This window comes from Leishmania martiniquensis, chromosome 22 (genome assembly GCF_017916325.1).
Source record: "Leishmania martiniquensis isolate LSCM1 chromosome 22, whole genome shotgun sequence".
Taxonomy (NCBI): domain Eukaryota; phylum Euglenozoa; class Kinetoplastea; order Trypanosomatida; family Trypanosomatidae; genus Leishmania; species Leishmania martiniquensis.
The window spans coordinates 103,879-127,247 of record NC_090157.1 but is presented as its reverse complement, the minus strand read 5'-3'; the positions used below and the strand labels follow the sequence as shown (position 1 = coordinate 127,247).

General features: G+C 59.1%; 7 protein-coding genes across 7 annotated transcripts; all 7 read left to right on the top strand.

Moving 5' to 3' along the window:
• Nucleotides 1-3,157: 3,157 nt before the first annotated feature.
• LSCM1_02877 (uncharacterized protein) lies at nt 3,158-4,840 on the top strand (the record flags this gene model as incomplete). Its single annotated transcript, XM_067320441.1, has 1 exon — nt 3,158-4,840. The coding sequence occupies one exon, from the start codon at nt 3,158-3,160 to the stop codon at nt 4,838-4,840; it is 1,683 nt and encodes a 560-aa protein (XP_067178753.1).
• Nucleotides 4,841-6,245: 1,405 nt separating this feature from the next.
• Nucleotides 6,246-7,637, top strand: LSCM1_02876 (uncharacterized protein; the record flags this gene model as incomplete). The annotated part of the gene is made up of 1 exon (XM_067320440.1): nt 6,246-7,637. The coding sequence occupies one exon, from the start codon at nt 6,246-6,248 to the stop codon at nt 7,635-7,637; it is 1,392 nt and encodes a 463-aa protein (XP_067178752.1).
• A 1,171-nt stretch (nt 7,638-8,808) lies between these two features.
• On the top strand, nt 8,809-11,391 carry LSCM1_02875 (uncharacterized protein; the record flags this gene model as incomplete). The annotated part of the gene is made up of 1 exon (XM_067320439.1): nt 8,809-11,391. One exon carries the CDS (start codon nt 8,809-8,811, stop codon nt 11,389-11,391), a length of 2,583 nt encoding a protein of 860 aa, XP_067178751.1.
• A 1,009-nt stretch (nt 11,392-12,400) lies between these two features.
• On the top strand, nt 12,401-12,790 carry LSCM1_02874 (uncharacterized protein; the record flags this gene model as incomplete). Its single annotated transcript, XM_067320438.1, has 1 exon — nt 12,401-12,790. The coding sequence occupies one exon, from the start codon at nt 12,401-12,403 to the stop codon at nt 12,788-12,790; it is 390 nt and encodes a 129-aa protein (XP_067178750.1).
• A 1,934-nt stretch (nt 12,791-14,724) lies between these two features.
• On the top strand, nt 14,725-14,952 carry LSCM1_02873 (uncharacterized protein; the record flags this gene model as incomplete). The annotated part of the gene is made up of 1 exon (XM_067320437.1): nt 14,725-14,952. The coding sequence occupies one exon, from the start codon at nt 14,725-14,727 to the stop codon at nt 14,950-14,952; it is 228 nt and encodes a 75-aa protein (XP_067178749.1).
• A 1,603-nt stretch (nt 14,953-16,555) lies between these two features.
• Nucleotides 16,556-17,404, top strand: LSCM1_02872 (uncharacterized protein; the record flags this gene model as incomplete). Its single annotated transcript, XM_067320436.1, has 1 exon — nt 16,556-17,404. The coding sequence occupies one exon, from the start codon at nt 16,556-16,558 to the stop codon at nt 17,402-17,404; it is 849 nt and encodes a 282-aa protein (XP_067178748.1).
• Nucleotides 17,405-21,099: 3,695 nt separating this feature from the next.
• On the top strand, nt 21,100-21,876 carry LSCM1_02871 (uncharacterized protein; the record flags this gene model as incomplete). Its single annotated transcript, XM_067320435.1, has 1 exon — nt 21,100-21,876. The coding sequence occupies one exon, from the start codon at nt 21,100-21,102 to the stop codon at nt 21,874-21,876; it is 777 nt and encodes a 258-aa protein (XP_067178747.1).
• Between the last annotated feature and the right edge of the window lie 1,493 nt (nt 21,877-23,369).

The window sequence follows — 23,369 nt, the reverse complement described above, 5'->3', positions numbered from 1 at the left end:
CACACCAGCCGCAAGCCAGCCGCCCTCTCTCTCTCCCTCCACCCACTCGCACAGGCACGCTCGCTAAGGAAATTTGTCTGTGCTGTCAAGCCTCCGCGATGCCTCTCGTTGTCCGCTGTCGTCCGGTCACCGCCTTCAAACAAAACCGTCGCGTCCCACGGAGTCTTCGCGCTTGGCCGCTTTTTTCTCTCTTCGTGCCCCTCGTGACGGCGCGGAGTGGCTGCGGCGCCTGAGGCTGGAAGCCGTGTCTGCTCTGGTGACCCCCGTTCCCATCACACGTCTCAAAGCATGTTTGCACCGTCGGCGGTGTCGCTCTGCGCGCCTGAAAGAGCCCTTCGCTGGCCCTTCTCCTCACCCTCTCGTTCCGCCGCAATGCGCGCACGCCCCCGACCTCCGCATAGGAACGGCATCAAACACAAGGTCCTTGGCATACCCCTTAGCCCCACCCCCTCGTCACTTGCATACAGGCGCATGGCGTGCAGGTACACGGCCACACGATCGCAAGTCGATGGCAGCCTGCGCCATGCCTCCGTTTTCACCGACTCGTGCTACGCCTCCGCTCATGATTGGAGATGATTCGCCGCGTGTCTTTACTTGAACGGCCAGAATTCTCCACCACCGGCAGCTGGAGGCCATTCTGAAGGCGGCGGCGGTGCTGCACACGTGCGCCGCAGCTCTGAGGTCCGAAGGCGATGCAGGGGAAAAATTGCCCAGCTAAAACGCAACATCGTAGCCATGCTCAAGAGTGTTTTGTGTCGCCGCGCTCAGCTGGGTGGAGGGAGGGGAGGGGGGAGCTGGGCTGCTCCGGCGTTAGCACTCTGCTTACGGTCGGACGTGCCCTGCAGCGGCGCCGCTGTGATGTTGATTTTTTTGTCGGCACCAGCGTGAACGGCTTGTAGGCGGAACTCTTTACGAATCCTATCGTTGACGAGGTTCCCAAGGAAATCTCTCACCGCAGTCTTCTGTCGCAGCGAGAGGGGACGCATCCTTCTTCTTGCGGCCAGCTGATCAACCGTACCGCTCCTGCGCAGCATCGCTCTGAGCCTTTCTAGCACATCTAACAGACGTTCTCCTGCGCAGGAGCACCACGACAACGATGCAGCCACTTTCCGTGACGAGTCCGCGCCTCACAGGAAGTCACTGCGCTCGTGTGCGTTCGTGGTCCACATCACTGCGCTTCCGCTGAGTGGCTTCCAGCTTCGGAGCAGCCTTGTCGCCGTCCACTCCCTTCCCTTGCACGGCCCAACGAAATCCCCTCTCCTCAACAGCTCACTGCGGTACGCCTCGTGCCCCCAGAATCTCTGGCGGCCACCTCGAACTCACAATGGGGCAACGAGGTTTAGTGGACAGCCCACGGCGCACAGCAGAGGCGGCCCTCATGAGAAGGCACACTACTGCGCGGCATCCTCTGTGAAAGATGGTCTTTGTGTTGCTGCTCGGGCGCTCCCCGTCTCATCCTCATCCCCCCCACTGTGCCGCGGGTTCTCGCGGAAATCCGTTGGCGCTTTCATTTCTCTCGCCGCCGTCTCTTTCCTCGCTGTCCCTCATATCCTCTCCTATGCAAAAGGGCGCCAACGCTCCTCTTCGCTCGTGTTGCTCTCCCCACCCCCTCCCCTCTCTGCATCGAGCGCGGTTCCGTTTCTACCGCGCATGTGTTTTCCGTTGGCGGAGCTCTTTTGCCAATCCCCACAGCTTCGCGCAGCTGTCCCACTTTCTTCCCTCCCTCTTTTTTTCACTCGGCCCATAGGAGCCGTTCCGCTCTGATGCCGAGGGCGGCGAACTCATGCTGGGTGAGAGGTGGCGGCTGTGCTGATTGGTGAACCTCAGCGGCGGGTGTGTTTTTGCTGTTCGATTCGCGTTGGAACTGCTTTTTCGAGTCGGCTCTTGAGCGACGCTCATGAGAGCATGAAGTGGTGAGTCTGCGGACAGGTGCGTGGAAATCGTGAGTCGCCAGCGACCTTCGTGCAGCGCAGGTGTCGTTTGCCTCTCCAGCGTAAGTGCGCATGTGAGTACTCGCCGCGTCTTGACGCTTGCCTCCATGAACGCGCCTCAGGTTTACAGCGCGCTATTTTTTTTCCTTTTCACTCCTCGGGCATCTCTTCACCGGCGACCATAATAGTGTTCGTCATTCATCTGCTTTGTGTAGCGGTGGTGGTCGTGGTAGTGGGGGGGGGGAGGGGGCGCGCAGGTTCGCCCCACAGGACAAATCGAAGCGGTCGATTGGCAGCATCAGCGCGATGCATCTCCCACTCCTATCGGCAGCGAGTGAGTGCATGAGCGGGTGCCTCCCTGTCTCTGCAGCACCCCCTCTCCATCTTGACTGCCGCACTTCACTGGCCAACTGCCGCCGATATTCCGCTTCGCTTTCTCGCTCACCGAAGGTGTGATAATAGCGATACACGTCGCGTGCGAGCGATGCGTGACCTGTGGACATTGGCGCACGCGAGGGTGGTTACTCGACGGCTTACGAGCATCCGCACCATGAATTGCTTTGCCGCCTAGAGGCAATAGTTGCTTCCTTACGTCTGTTCTGTGACATGATTTCGCGAGCTTCTACAGGTCCCCTCTCATTATGTCTACCCCTCCTTCACTTGCCCCTCTTTTCCTCTCCCCCTTGTGCCCGGGTGCGGGTGTCGTGCACCTGTACACATGCACGCGCCTATACATGTACATATATGTATGCACCGACGTGTGTATGTATGTATGTGTGTACATCTCTCTCGGGGACTCCTCCTCCTCCCCCTCTCCACACACACACATACACAGTGACACATACGCATCAGCCAAAAGGAAAAGTGAATACAAAATCAACGAAAAAGAGCGAAAAGCGAAGTCAGACGCCGTGCGCACACGCCTGACCGGCATTCCGCCGCATAGACAAACACTCGAAACGCCTCCGCGACTTTGTTCTTCGAGAGCGTTGCAGTACTGTTATCGCACGCCCTCCTCATCCTGCCCGACAGTCCGCTCGCGCGTCTCTCGCGTCGTTTCCGTTGGCCATCTCCCTCGTCGCGCGCCAGCGGCGTGACTGCTCCCGCACTTCTCTGCTGTGCCGCATCCACTCGTCTCCAAAAGCGGTTCTTGGCTCGCTGCAATTAGCTGCAGTCAGCGCCCAAAAAAGAGACGCCTTCCTCTGTGTCTGCGTAGTGCGCATCACATGGCCCCCAAGCAGAAGGCGACGGCAAAGATGTCGCCTTCGGAGGAGGTGGCGCATGACCGTGCCGAGGAGCTCGCGACGGCATCGGTGGTGGCGACAGCAGAAGTGGCCGCAGAGGGGGCTGCCACGGCACCCACCGCGGAGCCAACCGCTCCTGTTCCGGTTTCCGGCTCAACAACGGAGATGTACAGCCAACTCCAGGTGATTCTATCGCGGGACGGGTCGCTCGTCAACCAATACCTCCCTCAGATACTGGAGCTCGTGCAGGCCGCGGAGTCTGTCGAGACGCCAATTCTGATGAGGGTGCGCTTCCTCGAGTTTGTGGGGCAGCACGTGGCTGCGGTGCGTGACAACAACGCGCTACGCAAGGTGGTGACGTCTCTTGTGAAGATCGTAGGCGGAGCAGACAACACCCCGCAGCTGCTCACGGCCGCCGTTCAGGCGTTTGCCGGCCTGGGCCCCGTCTCGGTGGTGGACAAAAACTGGGAGTACCTGGCCCGCGAAGGGGCAGACGTGCTGATGCAGGTGATGGTCGATCACGACGCCTTCCCCGAGAGCGTGCGGCAGGCTGCATCAAAGTCGCTGGACTCGCTCACGAGCAGCGCCTTTCGATCGGTGCTGGCAAAGCTGCTTCACTGGCTGAGTCTCGATCGCGAGGAAGATGACGAGGAGCAGGTGCGAAAGGAGCGGCACATGGCGCTGGCACGCCTGACTCGCCTTGTCATGGCGCCCAGCCAGCGCAAGCATTGGTCGGAGGAGACGCAGCTGTTCGCTGAGCCGCTGCTGCAGCGTGTGCTAAGCACTGTCGACGTTCGCGAGTTTTCTCAGCTTGTGCGCGTGACGGCGCACCTACCCATCAACCACGACAAGGGCAACCTCCCCCTTCTGGAGTGGTACGTGAAGACGCACAGGCTCAATGACGATCGCCACATCGAGGCTGTCGCGATAATTGGCCGCTTTGTCGGCAGCTCCGTCGTATACGACCTGTACTCTGCGCTGGAGGCCGCCGGCATCACGTCTCGCGACATCGACGCGTCGAATGAGAGAAGTGTCGACACGGCGAAGGTGGTCCTGCTAGCCAGCCGCATTGCCACGCCGGAGGCCGCGGAGAAGCTGTACCCTTACGTATTCCGCCAAGTCACTTCGATGATGTCTGACATGCGCGCCACCCTCACCACGGCCAACCTCATCACGGTGGAGGCATTCCTCTTCGCCGCCGTCGCACTAGCGCGCAAGCGGTCCTCTGAGGCCCTGCAGCAGCTGAACGACGCCTCCTTCAACGCAAGGGCCACCTCGGCCGCGAAGGCAGCAGTCGACGTGCACCACCAGGTCGTGTTCGCTGTCAAGAAAGCGGCACAGACCAAGGAGGCGGACGCGGCGTGCGCGAACGCCGTGGCGAGTCTGAACAACATCAAAGTGATTACCGAGGCCTTTGCTGCTAAGCGGCTCCCTCTCGGAGAGGTGAAGGAAAGCTGGGCGGGCGGTCCAAACAGCATTCCTGTCGCCAAGCGCGATCGGGAGGCGCCGCGTGGAGCCATGCCTCCGCCTCCCGGCTTGCAGCCCACCGCAGAGGGGGCCGCGAAGCGCAGCAACAGTCAGCACGCTCCCGACCGCAAGCGTCCACGAAACGACCAGAACAGTCACCAGAGCGCTCGCCGATCGCGCCGTGGGGGCCGCCGCTAAGCACGGAGAGTGTATGTATGTGGATCGCTAACGCTTGTGCGGTGTGTTTTCCGTGTACGACACGATCGATTGCGGTCGGCTGTCTTCGCAGCGGCGCGTATGCCGCGCGCACGATGGGCGCGCCTACGCCGGCATCGAGGTGCTCTTTCGTGGTAAGCTGAGATAGGGGACAAAAAAGAAACGTGAATACAAGCGTGCCCGCGTCTGCGGTATTTAGGCGAGCGGCCATTGGAGGGAGGGCGTATGCGAATACGGCCGCACCTTTTCGTTTTTTTTTTATCCCTCCCCCTCCCTCGTTCCCTTTTTTCCGTGTCAGGGACAGAGGGTAGCGAGGGGAAGGAGGGGAGGAGGGGGGGCTCAGGGACTCCTCTGTGGCGCTTCTGTTGCCTGAGATGCCTTTGTCCTCCCCCCTCTCCTCCTCCTCTCTCGCTGGAGTGGTTGTCGCAATCGACTTGGTGTTGGCAATCTGCTCGCGGTGGTGCCGGTAACCACGTCGGTGTGTTGATGCGTGTCTCCCCCTCCGCAGGCGTGCTTGCGGAGGGGAGGAGTCGCTAAGCAGCCGCGCCGGTGAAGAGTGGAAGGCAGGCGCGAAAGAATAGAGTGGGGAGAGGGCCGCCGTGGGCGTGAAAAGCTTATAACGTAATGTAACAGGAAAAAGGCGACTCTACCGCCCTTCGATCGCGTCGGTCGAAGGCGAACCCCCTCAAAAAAAAATTGCCGACAGCCGCCATGAGGCTGCAGTCGCAGTGCGACTCGCCTGTTTTCTTCGTCACCGACCGAAGGCGCTCGAGACACCATAGCGGCGTTGCGCCCCTGCATTCCATCCCGTCGCCCATCGAACAGGGAAGGGCGGGATTGTGGTGTCGTGCCGCCTACACTTGCTGCCGCGGATGAGTGCCGACCGGCCGCTGTGGACACTGTGTCCGCTTCTCGGGTGCTCCCATCCGTCTTGCGCTTTAGATGCACCCTTCGAAAGTCCGGTAGGAGTCCGATCTCCTCCATACAATAGGAATCCTTGGGTGCACCGCTGCCCCGTGCGGGTTGGAAGCGCGCCTGCTCCGTACCTCGATGTAATGTATCTGTAAGCTCATGCCGTCTCCCCCGGCACGTCGTCGCATAGCACGCAATCCTTCACGATGTCTCTCTGGTATGGCCCTCCCCTCTTTTCGCTGCCGGGGCCCCGTCACGCTTCTCGTCTCCGTGATTTCGGAGATGTTCACTGGCGCAGACGATAGGCGTCACTTCAGAACGCGCGCACTTACTGAGAGGCGCACTGTACGCAAAGAAGGGACAAAAAAATAGGAGGGTGCACAAAGAGCCCCGCTCGGGCGGAGACTCGGTGCGCCGGCGGCCCTCGCCCCACCCCCTTCCCTCCGTCCTTCCCTTTCGCTTGGGTGCAAAAGTCATGACTGGCGCGTCCAGCGCGCTCACGTGTTCCGTCAAGGAAGCGAACTTCGCGAATATCGGCACCGTGGGCCAAGATCATGGCGAAGACGGGTTTCTTTACTCGGCGGGGCCGGCACTGCTGAGTGGCGCGTCTCAGGCAATCCTCTTCAACCCGATCGACCGCGCGCTCTACGTGAGGGTCAAGTTTCGTCGTCGACGCTTTCTCGATAAGCGCAACTTCGAGCGTCCCTTCCAAGGGTTTATGAACGCTGTCGTCTACCGCACGCTGGTGGGGGCATCCTACATGTTCTGGCAGGACAGCATGCGAATCGCAATTGAGCGCTTCGCTCCACCGGTGTGTCGCGTGGCGACGTCGCCACAGCTGAACTCGATGCTAATCGGGCTTGCCGCCGGCTCCATGAATGGCTTCGCCCTCAACACGCTGCAGGTCGTCAAGTTTCGAATGTGGAACACGAACGAGCGCGGCGTCACATTTCTGCGCACAGCGCTCCACATGTACGGCGAGGGTGGAGTGCTCATTTTTTTCCGCGGATGTCTCACCACGATGGTGCGGGACAGCGTCTTCGGCGTCGTCTACGAGACAGCACGCTGCGCCTCTGCATGGAAGCGCTTCTTCAACAAGCAAGTAGGTGTGGTGTACGCCGTCCTCAGCAAGCCGTCGCCGACATGGCCGCCACCACCGTCGGCAGGAGCGAGCGCGTGCGTTCCGGGTGCCGGCAGGCAATGCCGAGGAGAGGTTGCCGCGCCGGCTGTGGCGTCCACATCAGGCCACCCGACGGCGACTGAAACCCTACTCGTTCAGCACGATGCGGTGCTGGTGGATTCAACACAAAAGTGTGGCATGTGTGCGTTCATCTCAAACCTGTTAGCCGCCGTTCTCGCCTCCATTCTAAGCTCGCCGTTCAACTATGTCCGCTCCATTGTCTACGGAACGCCAGCTGGCGCCATCCCGCTAGGCTACATTCCACTTCTCAAGTCCTTCTACACGCAATTTTATTACACTTACAGGCATGGAAGGAGCTACACAGATCGTCACGCGGTGCCGGAGCTGAGTGAGACGGAGCATCCATCATCGACATGTGCCTCTTCCAGTTCCACGGTTGCGGCAGCAGAGCGCCGTTGGAAGCACGGTGACAGCGCAGTCATCGGCAACGAGGGAGCAGACGGCGTACAGCAAGCCACTCGCAGATCCCACTCGGCAGCGCGGCGCCTAGGAGCGCGGGTGCGAGCGTGGGCGCAGCTGCACCATCACCACCCCAAAGCCGCTTGGACCTGGGCGAATAGCCGACTCAACATCGGCTGGGGGTCTCTTCGCGTTGGGTTCGGGATGGCGATGGGACAGAGCCTCTTTTACCTCGCCCAAGACTATGCTCGGAAAGACCTGCATTAAGGCCTCCTCCCCGCCCTCCGCCGCCTCCCGTCTCCTCGTCGGTCGATCCCTGCAGCGAACGCGACGTTGTGAAGATCTCATTCGCCATGAGCGCCTCACTGCCACCACCCGCCCTCCACGGCTGTCTTCCCTTCACGGCTGTCTTCCCTTCGAGGGGCGGGGAGGGGGGGAAAGGGCGTTTTTTCGCCATAAGCGCCTCTCTCTCTCTGTCTGTCAGTCTCTTTCACTCTCACGCGCTGTGTGTGTGTTGCTTGTGCTCTTCTTTATATGGAGATGGCGGGGGGAGGCACATCGGATCACCGGTGCGGGCTGAGATGGTTGGGTCACTGCACGGCGGCGGTGAGGTGTCGGGTGTGTGTAGGGGTGGGGGGCGTTGCTTTTTTTTTTCGCGGGTGTACCTCCCGACGTTCTCTTTCACACGCCCTTGTTTAGAGAAAGGGAAGACATATAACGTTACTGCATTGAGGCATCCGATGTGCTTGCGCATGTGTGTTGCCGATACGGTCATGCGTGCTTTGGACCTCTCTGCCCGCCCTCCCCAAAGCCCGCGCGAGGCTCACCTTGACCTCCTCCGGATAGCCTCGCTTCCTCGGCCACGTGGTGGTGCTGACCCTCTTACACAGACGCTTACGCACATATATAAGCAAGGCAACTTTCCCGCTTTCCTCGTCTGTATCCTGGACACGTGAGTGCGTGTAGGGTGACGCCGTGCACCTCCCTTTCTCTCTCTTTCTCGCACGCGCGAAGGGTACACTGACGCCAATGCGCTTGGTGGGTGCATTGCTCTCGCCGTGGCGTTACGCACCCCTCCCCTCCCCTGCTGCCTCCTTCACGACAGTCCTTGTCACTCACGCTTTCGCTCTAAAGTCTGCCGCTTCTCCTTCTCTTTCCCTTCGGCCCATCCCCATCTCCCTTTCGTTCGTCCCGCAGTCGCTTTTGTCGCACCGGCACCCCAACGGACTCTTACGGTGGCGTTACGCACCCCTCGGGCTCCCTACGGGGTTCAGCTCACGAAGCGGCGGCGGAGGCAGGTGCTGGGCAGGAACGGGCAGAAGGCTTCTTCAGCCGAGGTAGTTTCTGTGGAGAGAGCGGCGGAAGTGGCGGCCGGGGAGGGGGCGCACATCTTCGCTGCTTCATCCGACTACGACATCATTACGCCCGCCCGACCCCGATGCTCTTTGTGCGGGCCGGCGCTCCGCTTACACTGGCGTACAACTACGCCCCGGTGATACCACGCCGTACCGCTCATACTGCCACTCCTGCTGTTTCCGTAAGGCGCCGGCGAAAGGGCCTCGATACCCTCTGCTCCTCCATCACTCGCGTGCCAGCGGTCGTGCAATGGTGGCACCGTCAGACCTTGCCGCTCGGCTGCAGCCGCGCTTCCCTTCAGGCCTCCTGGCCTGAGGCGCCACTCACAACGTCGCGCCGCCTTCATTCTTCGAAAAGAAACTGCGACACCGCCGTCGACAAGAGCTTTGCCCTTTACCTTCACTCGCTGCTTCGGTCGACAGGGCCGCTGCCCGTCTCGAAGTTGGCGGGGATGATCGGTGATGAGCACCTCGAGCGTCTCGGCAAGGAGGGAATCGGGCTCGCTCAGTTTATACGGCTGCACTCGGAGGTGTTTCATGAGATACAGCTTCCTGACCGTGTGCACGTCGCGATGACGCACGAGTTGTGCTCGCCGTTCCGTACTCCCGACCAGAAGACGCTCGGTCTCCGTGTCATCGGGTTGCTCACGATCGCGCAGCATATGCAGGGCACCCAAGTTACGGCCTCTCTTGGCTTCTCCTCTGCGACGCCGACGGTCAGCGAACTCTGCAAAGCACTGCGGCATTGGTCGCTTGTCTCGGCGGTGCAACTGAAGAGGTTCTTGCGCCAGTTTGAAGACATATTTTGGTTTCACCCCTTAACGGAATACGTGCGGCTGCGTTGTGCGAGGCAGTACACGGCGGCACTGGGGCCGGGGCCAAAACCACTGTTGCCCTCCGAACGTTCTCTGAACGATGCGAAGAAGAGCAGGCTGCAGCTGTGGCTTGGCGCTGTGGTACCATCACAGTACCACGTGCCACTATCGTACCTGCTGGACTCAGCATCTGTGACAAACATGTCAGTAACCTTATTTGGTTCCGAGGCGCCATCGCTGCAGGAGGTGCAACTCGCTTTCCAGCAGCTGCCGCCGCAGTTTGTCGATGTGCGCGTGTTCGGTAGCTCTCCCACGGCCATCTTCGTCCGCTTGCTACGGCCAGAGCCGCTGCTGCTGCAGGCCGGGGTGCCCACCTACACACTGGATGCGCCGGCACCGGAGCTCGCGGCGAGCCGTTACGATCCGGCGCTGCTGGGTCGAAAAGTGACGGAGGCGCTGCAGAAGGGGGCCGCCGAAGATCGCGTGAGGCGCCTACAGCTGGTGAAGGGGCTTTTCCTGGCGAGCTTGCGCGAGTGCGTGGCGGCCGACCTAGTTCACGAAATCGAGCTCTTCTACGGCCTTGCCGAGGGCGGCGACCTCCGCGTTAGCGTCCTTCTGTTCGATCGACTACGACACCTGTGGGAGGTACAGCTGGACGCCTCCCAGGTGCGGCCGTGGGCCTTCTTGCCCTTATCGGAGCAGCCCTCTTCCCTTACACTGGAGACATCGCCGGTTCCGCGAGCGTTGGTGCGCTTGCAGAGGATTTTGGCGGTCAAAGGCCCTAAGCTTCCCGCGGAACTCTACGCAGAGCTTCCCGAGGACGTCCGGGAAGCACTGCTGCGCACCTATGGGCCACTAAAGGAGGGCACAGAGCCGCCGAATGCATCTGTGCCACCGGCGCCATCGCCCTCCTCAGACACGACGGTCGCAGCAAAGATTATTGGCAGCTTCGTGCGGACACATTCGCTTTTTTTGACCCAAACAGGTGATTATGTCTGCACGCCTCGCCTCGCTGCTGAGGCACAGCGAAGACCAACGAACGCAGGGGCTCACCCTTCGGAAGGGAAGGAGGGTGAAGAGAGTACCTCCGCTGTGGAGGCGCCCGTCCCGGCCCCGGCTCTGCTCCGTTGTGCGAATCCGGAAGCAGAGATGTCTGAGGTGGAAATAGCGCAGTTCATGCACGACGCCATTCCCGTCGGGCAGACGGTGCTCGTTGACGCTCTCCGCACCGTTCTGCACACAGAGCAGCTCCGACGCGGTATGCGTTCTGATAAGGCGCGTCGGTTTGTCCGCCGTGAGTTCTTCGAGAGGCATCACCGCTTCTTTAAGGTGTACGAGTATTTTGCCTACGATAAGCTGGTCGTGGGCCGCGCAGAGGACCCCTCGCCACCGCCGCACGTTCTACAACCACAAATGACTTGCATTGAAGACGTCATCAAGTTTATCGCTCTCATGTCGTCGATTTCGGCAACCGACGGCGCCCTCACGCGCTCGCTACCGCGTCAGGGCCGCATGATACTGAAAGCGGTCGGGAGCGTCATCGACCTTGCGGAGCAGCTGCCGATGTGGTTCCTCACGCAGCGAGACAAAAACAACTTCTCATCCTCTCTCATTCGCTACATTGGGCCTCTAGCAGAGTCTGAGACGCGATCCGAATGGGCGCTAACGCCTCCCCCGGCGGGGGTGCTGACGCGCAAGGTGCCCAATAACCCATTCGCCGACATTGGGCCGGAGGAGTTGGAGGGCAAGCCTACCGGGTGGAATGAGGAGTGGAACGAGGACGAAGACGATGAGGACGGGAGGCAGGCGTCCCGTGCGTTACCATTGGCGAGTTCCTCAACGCCATCGTAGCGCAAGATACTCAAGAGCGCTTATGGGGTGTAGCACGTGGCTGTACAAGTCGATGTCGACACACGGCAGTTCTCTAGACTGCCACCTCCCTCCCTCCTTGGCGTACGCGAGCAGTTTTTCGTGGTGAGCGAGAAGAGAAGCGAAGAGGGTGTAGAGGTTGGACGAGGTACGCGTGGCGGCTAAAGTGAAAAGGGAGGGTGATTTGTTGAAATTCACGGAGGTACAATACGTGCGTGTGCTTGCGTATTCAGCAGTGTTGACACCAGGGGAAGCCTTGTTCACAAAGGGGCGGTGTGGGGGGGGGTGTTGAGGTGCGGGCACCTCGAGCACGGAGTGACGCATAAGCTCATTGTATTCTGGACCCTGTTGGTTTCCTCTTGCAGAACAACAAAAGATGGCGGTGTGACTGATGAATGATAGGGCCGGCGGCACATGTGCGCATGCAGAAGAGCGCTTCATAAGTGCGTCATGTGTACCTCTGCCCTTCCCATCTCAGGCCTCTGTCTGCTATCCGAGGCCTCTTCGTCAGTGAGGGGCAGCCTTTGCTTTTTCTCGGATGATCTTCTCCGTGCTTTCTCTCTTCCAGCCCACCCCACCCGAGCAGGCGCATCCTCCACATGCTCGCATAGCCGTGCTCTCCCTTCTCCCTGACCATTTCACTTCCTCCTCCTTTTTTCTCTTGTATTTCTTTGCCCTCGTCTCGCTTCGGCCATGGCCGCTGCTGCATGTGCACACTGGCGCCCCTCATACACGAGGGCACGTAAACGGCCTTGCTGCGACGCTGGCAGCCGTTTCCTTTGCCGTGTGCTGTAAGGTGATACCTTTTCAGCGCCCACACCGCACCTTTCATCTTGAAGACGCACATACACACAGGCGCGTGCGCACGGTGTTCAGTTGTGCGCCTCGCATCGTCACCCATTCGCCCCCTTTTTCCTCGTCTTCATAAGTCCTTCGCGGTTTCATTTCCGTTTTATTTGCTTGGTGAGATTGGAGACATCGTCGCTGTCACATGCGCCGCACTGCATACTACATGGGGCGCAGCTTCACGCAGCGCCACCTCAACGCATGCTGCAGCCCACTGCTGACCGGCTTTGTGCGGCCTAATGCGTTTTCAAGCACAGCGCACGCCCTCGCGGCGTCACCTCTGCGCAGTACGGACTGTATCGGAGGCGGCAGCATTACCAGTGTCAGCGGTGCGCCGGCCGCTTCCTCTGAGGCGGCGCTGTCTCAGCTCCTGACGGCGATTAATTCACAGGGAAAGTCCCTCTCTGTGCTGGTGAATCTCGCGTGTATTCAAAATATATCAACCTGCGTCTGTGTATGCGTAAGATTAGTAACTGGAATGGTGCGAGGCAACCTTCGCCTTCCTCCTCGGGCCCGCTTGGCGATGCGAGGGTGACTGCTCTCTTCGCTCGAAATTAGTGGAGAAGCGTCTAGCGACTACTTAAACACCCTGCGCGCCAACGTTCATGATGACGTGTGGTAAAGCAGAGAGGCAGCATGGCCACACACTGTGCGGTTTCTACACGCCTACACAGGAATGCAGCTGCATGCCCCTATCAGTCTTCTTTTTTTTCTATCAGCTCTGCTCCCCGGCCACTGGGAGGGAGGGAGAAGGAGCGAGGAGGGGTGGGGGAACGAGGCTTTGATGCACAGGTGTGCCACAGCAGCAATGCATAAATGTGAAACAGAAAGCAATTCGCCCTCAAACTCAGGCGAGCAGTGACGTCTTGGCACTGCCCAGACGCTTTGCGTACGTGTGTGTCTGTATGTGCACAGGCGCCACTCTGTGTGTCGGTCGGATGCTGACTGCGTCCCGAGAGAGCTGGGTGTGTGTGGTGTCTTGGTGTGATATGGTGAGAGGTGAGGGTGCGGTGCGTCGCCTCCTCTGCCCGCTTGTGTCGTGCTGCCATTCTCCTGTGGTGTGCCCGTCCCTTTTTCTTTCTAGTCTCTGCCTCGGTGATGGCCTTTGCGCTTCGCGTGCGTTGGCGGTCTACCGCAGACTCCGTGTGGTGGCACGGCGAGACAACGCATCAAACTGAGAAGAAAAAAGAGGACGGCAAAATGTGTGTGGAGACGACAGGCGGGTGTCACAGAAGAACTAAAGAGTCCGACAGCAGAGAGGGGTGTGTGTGTGGGGGGGGGACGAGAGAGAAAGCGAGAGCGAGGGGAAAGATGCGGAGGCGTGTACCTGTGTGTGTGTGTGTGCATGTGTATGTAGGAAGAGAGGAGAAACACCGATGCCTGGAGCCGCTCGCGTAGAGGCCAGAGGGGCAGGCGGTGCCGAGGAGGCTCGCTGATGTGCCTCGCAGCTTTTTTCTTTTCGTTATGCTTGCAAGGCTCTCTCTCTCCCTCTCTGTTCTGCCCTTGGCCCATCCGCCAACGCTAATTACTACATGCAACGGCAACCCTCTGACGCTCCTCTCCACTGGCGGGTGCCCTTAGCAACCGCGGAGGTCGTTTTTTTTTTTGATAGCGCGCCGCATAGCATTGCCGACGCCGCGCCTTCTCTGTCCCCCTCCCCCTTCTCACCAAGGGTAGCTCCTTTTTTTCGGCTGATCGTTTACAGCACCTTCTCTCTTGGCGTGCCGGACGGCGTCTCTTGCTGTTGTCGCTGCCAACTGACAAGCAAGTGTCTGTTGGCATCTCCTCTTTCTGTTGCTCCTATGCCTCTGAAATCGCCGACAGCGTCGCACGCCCTACTTACTCAAGAGGAGAGAGGGGGCGAAAGGCATGGCCATCTTACCTCGTGGAGTGCGCGGGTGAGGAGGCTAGCGCACGCAGAGGAAGGTGCTGCAGGCTTGGCAGGCCGGTGAAGGATGTGCTGTGGAAGGGGGAGAGGGGACGTCTCCGTATGAGCGGGGCGATATAGGAAAACAGTGTAGAGAGCTGTTGACAAAGTGCGAGTGACGTTCACCACCACCGTCGTTCAGCGTCTTCCGCTCTCTTTCCTCCTTCGCACCTGTCTCCCTGTGCCTCCCCGTCCTTCTCTCGGACGACGATGTCGTGACTCTGACGCGCGTGGCGTGCATCAGCTCCACTCATTCATTGGCTCTTCACCAATTCATCGCCGCCGTCCCCCACCCTCCACTCTTCTCTTGCCACGAACATAGGCGCACATCCATCACTGCGCCTACGTCTTTTCCTTCCCCCCTTTCCGGTCGTGCTGCGCACTGCGGTTGCTGTCGCAGTCATCATCATTTTTGACCGCCTACGCTCCACGTGTGCATGTGCGTGGGCTCTTTTTCGCTGCTGTTGCGTGGTGTTTTAGCCGTGAGAACGTTCATCGCGTCGTGTGAGTAGAGGTTCGAGAGAACCGCGATAGCAGTGGCCATGAACTTGGCTGTCAAGCAAGAGTCATTCCGTATCGAGACAATGATGAGCTCTCTGCGGGAGGAATGCTTCAACTTGTGCTGCAAAGACCTGTACAAGGACGCAGAGCTCACAAAGGACGAGGTGCACTGCATCGATCGCTGTTCATGGAGGTACCTGCACACGAACAAGATCATCTCGAACGCCCTTGATCGCAAGGCTCAAGGCGGAGGCAAGAAGCTGATGTAAACGAGGGGAGGTCGCCGAGTGTCATCGCTTACATCGTTTTTTCTTGTTATGCTGCTCACCCGCTGGCACTCACGGCCACCTTAGTGGCAGCACGGCTCACGAGCATAGCAAAACTTTGGGCCTCCAAACTTGAGGCGCACATTCAGCGGTTCTGCCGCGAGCCTATCCCCGCATCTTTGCGTCTGCCTTCTAGGTGGAGGGAAGGCAGCGAGAGAGAGATGGGCGGAGCGTGGAGGGCGGTGTGTGTGTGTGTGTGTATGCGTAAGTGTGTGAGTGTGTAGCACACATTTAGAGCATCGCTTCGGGCTACCTCCTGCGTGCGTCACCATCACCCTTTCAGCTCCCTTCGTTCGGGTGCTCGCGCTTGCCATTGCAGACCTTTGAGTTGGCACCTCTCCCTCTCCACCTGTCGGTTATTCTGTCTTCCGTCCCTCCGCGTCCTCGACCTACGTGCGTGTAGTGTGCCGCTGTTTGGCTTTGGCGCTTTTCCTTTTCCTCACACTCCCCATCCCTACCCCTGGTGCGGCTGTGTCTCTCCACAGCTCGCCCGCGTCTTCCTCCGCACTCCCGGCGTTTAGCCTCCGTCCCTCCCACCACCACCACTCAGACAACATTTTTTTCTCGCTCTCTGCCGCCGCTCGTCGTCGTCTTTCTTTGCCCTCGTTTCTGCTCTCTCGTCCACCAAGCCCCCCTTCCGCAAGGAGCAGAGGGTGGGGGAGGCGGCAATCTGTGAGGGGGAAAATGCTGTACGGAGGAGGCGCTGGCGGGGTAACTTCTATGCGGTCGATTGGCGACGTCACACACGCACTGTGTAACGTAAAATGAAGCAGACAGAAACCTTGCCCAACGGCAAACAAACAGCTTTCCAACTGCGGGACGCGTCCCCCACGTCTGCCTCTCCTTCCCTCCCGCTCTGCTCTCTCCCAGCCTACGGTCCGCTGTGCGACGCTTTTGCTTTGGGGTGTGCACGTGCCCGCCTCCGAGCACGTGGTGGGCCGCCAGGCAGAAGAGCAATCGGCGATAGAAAGGGAGATGCCTACCTGCACGCCGTCCCCCGCCGAGCGACTTACGCTTAATGGGAATGTGAGCACGATATCGTTCTCTGAGCCGCACTAGGCTCGCGCATGGCTGCAAGTTGCGCCGGGCACGGTGCTGTAGCTAGCTCGCCACGTCATTCGCACTCCCCGCCATCAACGCTGCTGCTTCACGTCTCCTCTTTTACTTGTGTCTTCCCCGAGCATGCCCCGCCGCTCTCCCCCTGACCTACACACGGTGAAGTCACATACTCGCAATAGACGGGCCGAAAGCAACAGCAACCAAAAAAACACACAACGGTCGCTTCACAGCCTCCACTGTCCCATTTTCTCCTCGCTGGTAGTGAGTGAGCCCCTCTTCCGTTTTGCTAAAGTTTTTTCCCTTTGTCTGTGCGTCCGTACTGGTGTACGCGCCCTCTTCGCGTGCGCCGCCCTTGACTCCGTTGCTCGAAGTCTGACGGCGTTCGAGAAGTAGTCATAAGGGGAGCACACAGCAGCGGCAACACTGCAGATCACAAGACAAGTAGGGGGAGAGAGAGAAAAGGGGGTGGGGGAGTAGCTGCAAGAGAATGTTTCGCGCACTGCCCAAGTCGCTGCTGCTCGCCATTGTGGCGCTACTTCTTACGAATGTCGTCCTGGCGAGGGCGGCTCCGGAGGAAGAGGATGGAGTGGCGAGATTCAGCAGCGACGAGGCAGATGAGCTGTATGCAGCTCCCGATACAGCTGCGGGCGGCCCGCAGTACGTGAGCCGCGTCTTGTTCCTTAACGTCTCATCGCAGTCCTTTCCGTCGTTCCCCGCGGGCTCAAAGGCTCACGTGGTGGTCGCCTTTCAAAACAGCGATAACGACGACCCGCAGGTGGTGTTCCTCGTCATTGGACTCCTGCAGCCGCCGCAGCAGTACCACACGGTCATTCAAAACTTCTCGGCAGTTCGGCAGGCACGCAAGGTGAGGAGGTCAGAAACGGTGAGCATGCACTACACCTTCACAGCGGACCCTCGTCTCGAGCCGGGCGAGTACAACTTGGTGCTCGGCCTCTACGTGCAGAACTCAGCGACGAACCAGACGTACTTCGTTACGGCTTTCAATTCGACAATTATTCTTGAGGAGCCCCTCGGCACGGACCCTCGCATGGTCTTGACGTACTTGACTTTGCTCGCCATCTTTGCCTGCATCGCATACGTCGCGGCGAACAAGTTGGGCCTCGTGAAGATGATCAAGACGATGATGCACTCGAAGGCCGGCAGCTCTTGGAATGGCACCGGCGCGAAGCACGTGGAGATGGGCACCGGTGGCACCAGCTACGACCCGGCATACATCAACGCCGAGCACCAGCGCTACCGTGATGAGGTACTGCGTCAGAAGTCATCAGCTCCGCACTCTCGTCACGCGTCCGCGTCGCCAAAGAAGAAAAACTGAGGGATTCGCCTTCGCGGTGCCGTGTGAAGTTGTGTGATCGCGTGAGCGCCTCGGTGGCCTCCCCAGACAAGTACCCTCTCTCCATTCAGTGTCGCTCTGCTCGGCCGTTGCCGAAGCGCTCTCTCGATCGCTTTGTGTGTATTTTACGTCTACGTTTTACTAGGCGTACGTTTCACTTGCTCTCTCTCGCTCTCCCTCGTGGTGTCCAACAAGGCAAGCACGCCAGTCGGGGAAACTAAAGGTCGAGGGTTGGTGGGAAAGCTCTTCCGGCATTAGCCATCTGCCCATCCGCTTCCCACTAACCGACTTCTCTGGCAAGCGGTTTCTTTGCGCCAGGTCGCGCTGGCTGGCGCGCGCGCGTAGGACGCCAGAAAAAAAAGAATAGCCAATACCGATGCTCGAAGAGGCGCACGCATGCACGTACCTCTACGAAGAATCTGGGGGCACTGAACAACGTAAAGGGCATCAACCGTGCCGCACATCGAACTGCAAACGGGTTTCGACTGGGCTTCTCTCAACTCACGCGCAGACCTTTGGCTACCGGTTTCCCAACCCGCTCAAAACATTTTCATTGATGTTGTGTCTGTCGCTTTTTTTTCCACTTGCCCATGCAGTCACGCCTATGTTGCCGCCTATCGCCGTTTTTGAAGCCGACTGCGCCTCGCGTGTGTGTAAGTGTGTGTGTGTGTGTTCATGTGTTCCGCGGGTGTCGCCGTTTCTTGCGCCTTTCGTGACGAAGCGCGCATCAGGCCGAGGAGCAGGAACGCAAGTGGCCACGGCAGCGTGTGTGCGTGGGTGGGTGTGAAAGGAGCGGTCAAGTGCACGAGGGCAAGGCGGCGTGGGCGGTCGTCTTTACTCCCCCTCTGTTTTACTCTCCGTTGCATGCGTCTGATGCGGTTGCAGCTCTGTGGTGTTGATGTGGGAGAGGTTAGCGGCGGCGGTCTCCTCTGTTCTCCACGTAAAGCGAGGAAAAAGGAGGCGGAGGGAAGAAATATAAAGAAAACAGCGAAAGACGGTGTGCTTAACGGAAGAGCGAAACGCGGCAAGCGTGTCGCCGAAAAGCGGAATGCCTAACATGTTGGGTGAGACGGAGTAAGTGCTGGTATTGGCGGCGCATGGCATACGTGCACACGCGCGGAGCGACATGCCCATTACTCAGTTGCGTTGGTGGAGAGGGGGCCACTGGAAGACTTCACTTTGCCCTATTCACTATAGAGAGAGGTCACGCAGTGGAGAGGTGTCTTTTCCTTTCTCTCTCTGTGTGGAGTGGAGGGGGCCTTTCGCGGATCTCACCTGCCCCCACCCTAACATGACTGCCGTCGCGCCAACGCCCCGGGGTGAGCCCTGTAGTGGTGGCATCGTGTATATGCGTGTCGCTTTGGACTTGTGAGTGACTCAAAACTGCCTTCCTAACCGCAGACACACACGAACACGTCACCATGGCAAAACAGCAGCCACTGCCCTTTGCGCGTGCGCACAGGCGTCGGCGTAGGTGTGGAGCGTTCATCATCTCCATTGCCGCCCAACTCATTCCTCCGCCTTTTCTTGTTGCTTCTGGTGCTCCTATTCGCTTGAAGAACTTCCCGACCGTCTTGGAGCGTCGCCCTACTCCCACCCACTGACCCACTCCTCCTATCGTGCGCACATGCCGACGTATTGGCAACGGCACATACTTCCATTGGCGTGAATGGGATGAGGGGCGCATGGCGCGTCACCTCGACCACTCGCCTGCCTCATGGATGTGATGCGGGACGGCATCGAGGTTGGCAACAGCGGAGGCGGGTCTTCCGGCAACTCTGCTCTTCTCCCACTATCGATCACGTTTTCTGGCCATTTTCACTGCGTAGGCTGATGTACACTGATGATCAACTGCCAGTACCGCCATCGCGGAACTCGAGCGACTGACTGCCACACGCAGTGCTTATTATTATTATGATCGACCACGCTGCGTTCGAACGAGAGCAGCTTGTAGGGCGTGCGGGTAGGGGGGAAGGGGAGGGGATGGTGGAGTACCTCCCCTGTGCATTCGGATCGAGCTGGTGCCCTTGCCACGATGAGCTTTCTCCATTGTTGGCGTACACCGGTGAGCGCTACGACTCGCACCAACACGCTTTACCACGGCCGACGTGGCGGGCATTGGACGCTCCCTGGCATCTTTTTCATGTGCTCCAGGACGTCTGAACCCTCCCTCTTTGCGCGCGCTCTGCAGCTGATCGTCCCGTATGGCCGGCGCGCCACCGCAAACTGAAGACTTCAGGCTCTGCGATATTCAAATACTCCCCGCCTCTGGCGAAGCGACCGCCTGTGCTGCTCGACCTCGCCAAGGACTGTCCTCGAGCGTGGCTGTGGCTTTATGGTTAAGTTCGACGGAACGCGTTGCACGAACGCGATGAGCGTCGGACGGCACGAAGGGTGTGATGGACGCTCTCCGAAGCCGTTCATCTCACCAGCAGAAGCGGCCTCTGCTACCGCATCGTTGCTGCGGTCGTTCTTGGCGCTGTGCACTAACGTGTCGACAGAGCATTTTGCGGTTGCTAGAATCGAGGGAGGGGGGGGCGTGGCGGGTGTCTCAGCGCGTCCGCTTAGCGGCTCGATTATCCTATTACGAGCTGCACGGACTTATCCGTGCAGCGCCATGGGAATAGCGACGAAGGGAGAGGGGCGCCAGGTGCACACAGCAACGCTTCTGCGACTGGTGCGACGCGGCTAATGCGCAGGCCGACTACTCGCCGGCGATGTCTTCCCGCCGTCAGCCTCGCATGGGCAAGCGGCATTTTCGGGTACCCATCTGCGCTTATTTCCAAGGAGCTGGTTGTGGTGGCCACCACGCCGGCCGAGCCTGCTGCTCATCTTTGACTGTCTCTCGTCTCATGGTGGAACCGCTACGGGCGTAGCGGCTACCACAACCGGTGTGACCTGCACCGCTGAGTCAAACTCCGCTTGCCCACTGAAGCACGTCGTGCGTCAGCTACTCGTGTGATGCTTCATCTTTTTTTCTGGTTGGTTTCATCTTCCCACTGTGGCTCATTTCTGCTCGTAAGCCTCCCGAGCTCCTCTTCTCTACGCTTTCTTTGTCTCTCTTCCTCCCTCCTTACACACACATGCACACACAAAATACGCGCCCACGTAGGCGCACATTCAGCCCGTACAATCACACGGGCGTATATACAAGCACATCTTGATACGTGGGAACAGCGACAGCAAGGCTGACCGCTGTCTCTATTCCCACCCACCTCCCGCGGCTTCATTCGCATCAAGCCTCGCTCTGCGGGTCATAGGGCGCCCAGCTCTTGAAGTGGTACAGCAGGGTGGTGTATCTTCTTCGCTCCCTTTGCTTTTCGGATCAAGAACACACGCGGTACACGACTGCGACTCATTTATATCGGTTACCCTCGTGTCAGTTTTCTTTTCCTCGCTCTCCTCCCCCTTTCTCTCTCCGCGCTGCAGGCACACCCCGCTCCGTCTTCTTTGGCTTTTAGCCGGACGACGTACGCCGCCCTCTGGTCCCCTCTCGCTCTGTCCCCTGTCACCGCTGTAAGTGAGCTCGAGGGACGAATCAGCGACCGGATGCGACATCCTCCCCTGTCATCACACACACAAGCACGCATCCACGCGCGCGCATCATCCCTCCATTTTCCCGCATCCTGCTGAGCTCTCCATCGCTGCCATCTGGGGTACTCTGAGCCGCTGGACTCATGCCGTCGCACGAGCGTGTCATTGCCGTTCAGGGGCTGCAGAACTACCGCGACCTTGGTGGTTATCTCACACAGGACGGCAAGCACGTCGTCAAGTACAAGCGCATCTACCGCGCCGATAACGTTGGCGACGCCACGCCTGAGGGCAAGAAGAAGCTCCTCAAGAAGCTGCGACTCAGGTGCATCATAGACTTTCGTGGGCGGGAGGAGAAGACCCGCGCACCGTACGCGTTCGCCAACGTCGTCTACTTTTCAATCCCGATCGAAACGTCCCTATTTAGTGAGGAGGTGTTGTCTGAGCCGGCGCTGGACGGGCCATCAGCGGAGGCGCTCCTTCGACGAGTCGCCACGAACTTCCTCATGGATTTCAAGGACGCCTACAAGGACTTCTTCCGCGTCCTTCTCAGTGAGGTCAAGGGCAGGCCAACCGTGTTCCACTGTACCGCGGGCAAGGACCGCACCGGCGTGGCCGCAGCGCTTCTCTTGACTGCCCTGGGCGTGCCCGCCGAAACTGTGATGGAGGATTTCCTGCTGACAAACCAATGCTGCGCACCACCACCGTGTCAGCCGGTACAAGTGGGCAACTGCACCATTTCTGAGGACGCTGTTGGGGTCCTCTCCCGTGCCCATGCCTTTTTTTTGGAGGCGTGCTTTGCCGAGGTGTGCAGGAGGTACGGCACGGTGAAGGCGTACATGGAAACGGAGCTAGGGCTGGGTGCAAAAGAAGTAGATAAGCTGCGCAGGTACTACGTCCGCTCGACCTCGTGGCACTCATGAAGGCGACGTGGAGCCAAGGCGGCGGTGGTAGGACCTGCGTGCAGCCCCTCGCACTCCGCGCATGGCATGCTGAGCGGAGAAGGCAAGCGGAGAAGGCAAAATGCGGGAGGGAGGGGGGTGAGAGAACGCCAGACTCTCTTCTCCTTCTGGTGCGTCCTGCGCGTCTCTCTCTCAAATAAAAAAAAACATCAAGTGCGAGTGAGCGATGAGGCAGATGAACAACGGACTGTATTCTATCGTCGTCTGGGGATCCCCAGGCAGTTCCTCTGACTTCAGCGCCCCATGCCCACTTTGTCACGAACGAGTAGCGTTCTCGCAGCAGTGCGTGAATACGCACACCGGCAAGTGACGCCCTGCTCTCGCTCTCTTTCCCTCTCCCTCTCTCGTTTCTCAGGCTCGGTCTCGACTTCCTGTGCTTTCTGCACCTTTTTTTGAAGGATGCGGCACGGGTATCGCCCGCTCGTTCCATTCGCTTGCTTAACGTTCGCGCCCGTTTTTTTTCATTTTTCAATGGTGCATCTGCCCCCCCCTCTCTCTCTCCTCATCGAATATTTGCATATTTATACATATATATATGTGTATAAATATGCATGTGTGTGTATGTGTTCCATCCGCACACGTCGCGGGTCCGTTTCGTTTCGTCTCCGCTTCCCCAACGCCTTCTTTCTCTTCCACCCTTCCCCCCTTTTACCCACCCACTATTTCCGCTCATCGCTTCACCTTTTTTTCGTTTTACGCACGTCTTCGTGGATGTTCTCAGCGACGCTGTGCCGCACCTCTACCTGCTATTCGCCACGATGGGGTGGAGGAAGAAGAGTGTGGGAGCGGAGTGGCGAAGTCCATCTACGCAAACGGGGTCCTCTCATGCACCCCACCCCCCACCCTCCTTCCTTTGTCGCGTCTACATGTGCCGACGCCGCGCCATGTCAACACCAACGCTCCACTCCAACTGCCAACCGCGAAATCCAACCAGCGTTAAATCGAAAAAAGAGAGAAAAGACCCTTTCGCCCGATCATCTGGGCTATGCACATTAGCGGAGCTGTATGCGGTCTGCCTGCTCTCCGCCTGACAGTATCTACTTGCTTTCCCTTCCCTTTCGTCGCCACCACCACCACCTCTCCCTATACCACTCGCACTGCCTCGCCGACGTCTTCATCTTAGCCAGACCCGACAATCACGCACCTCCCTACATCGTTTGCGCACCACCAGCCTCACGTACTCTTCCCTGCGCTAACTAGCAAGCTCGCGCTTTACTTTTGCTGTTGCTCAGAGCGTTCGCCAGAGATCGTTGTTTAATTCCTTTTTCTTCCGCTATTCCCCGGCCTGTCATCCCGCCGCCATATCGAACAGCACCCACGAGCGCCTCCACCGCCATCCTCTCCCTCAAACACACACACACACACAGAGATATACACACGGCGTGTGCCCCTAAAGGACGTAGAACCCAACATCAATAAAAGACAGTGTGTGCACCTCTTCCTGCTGTCTGTCT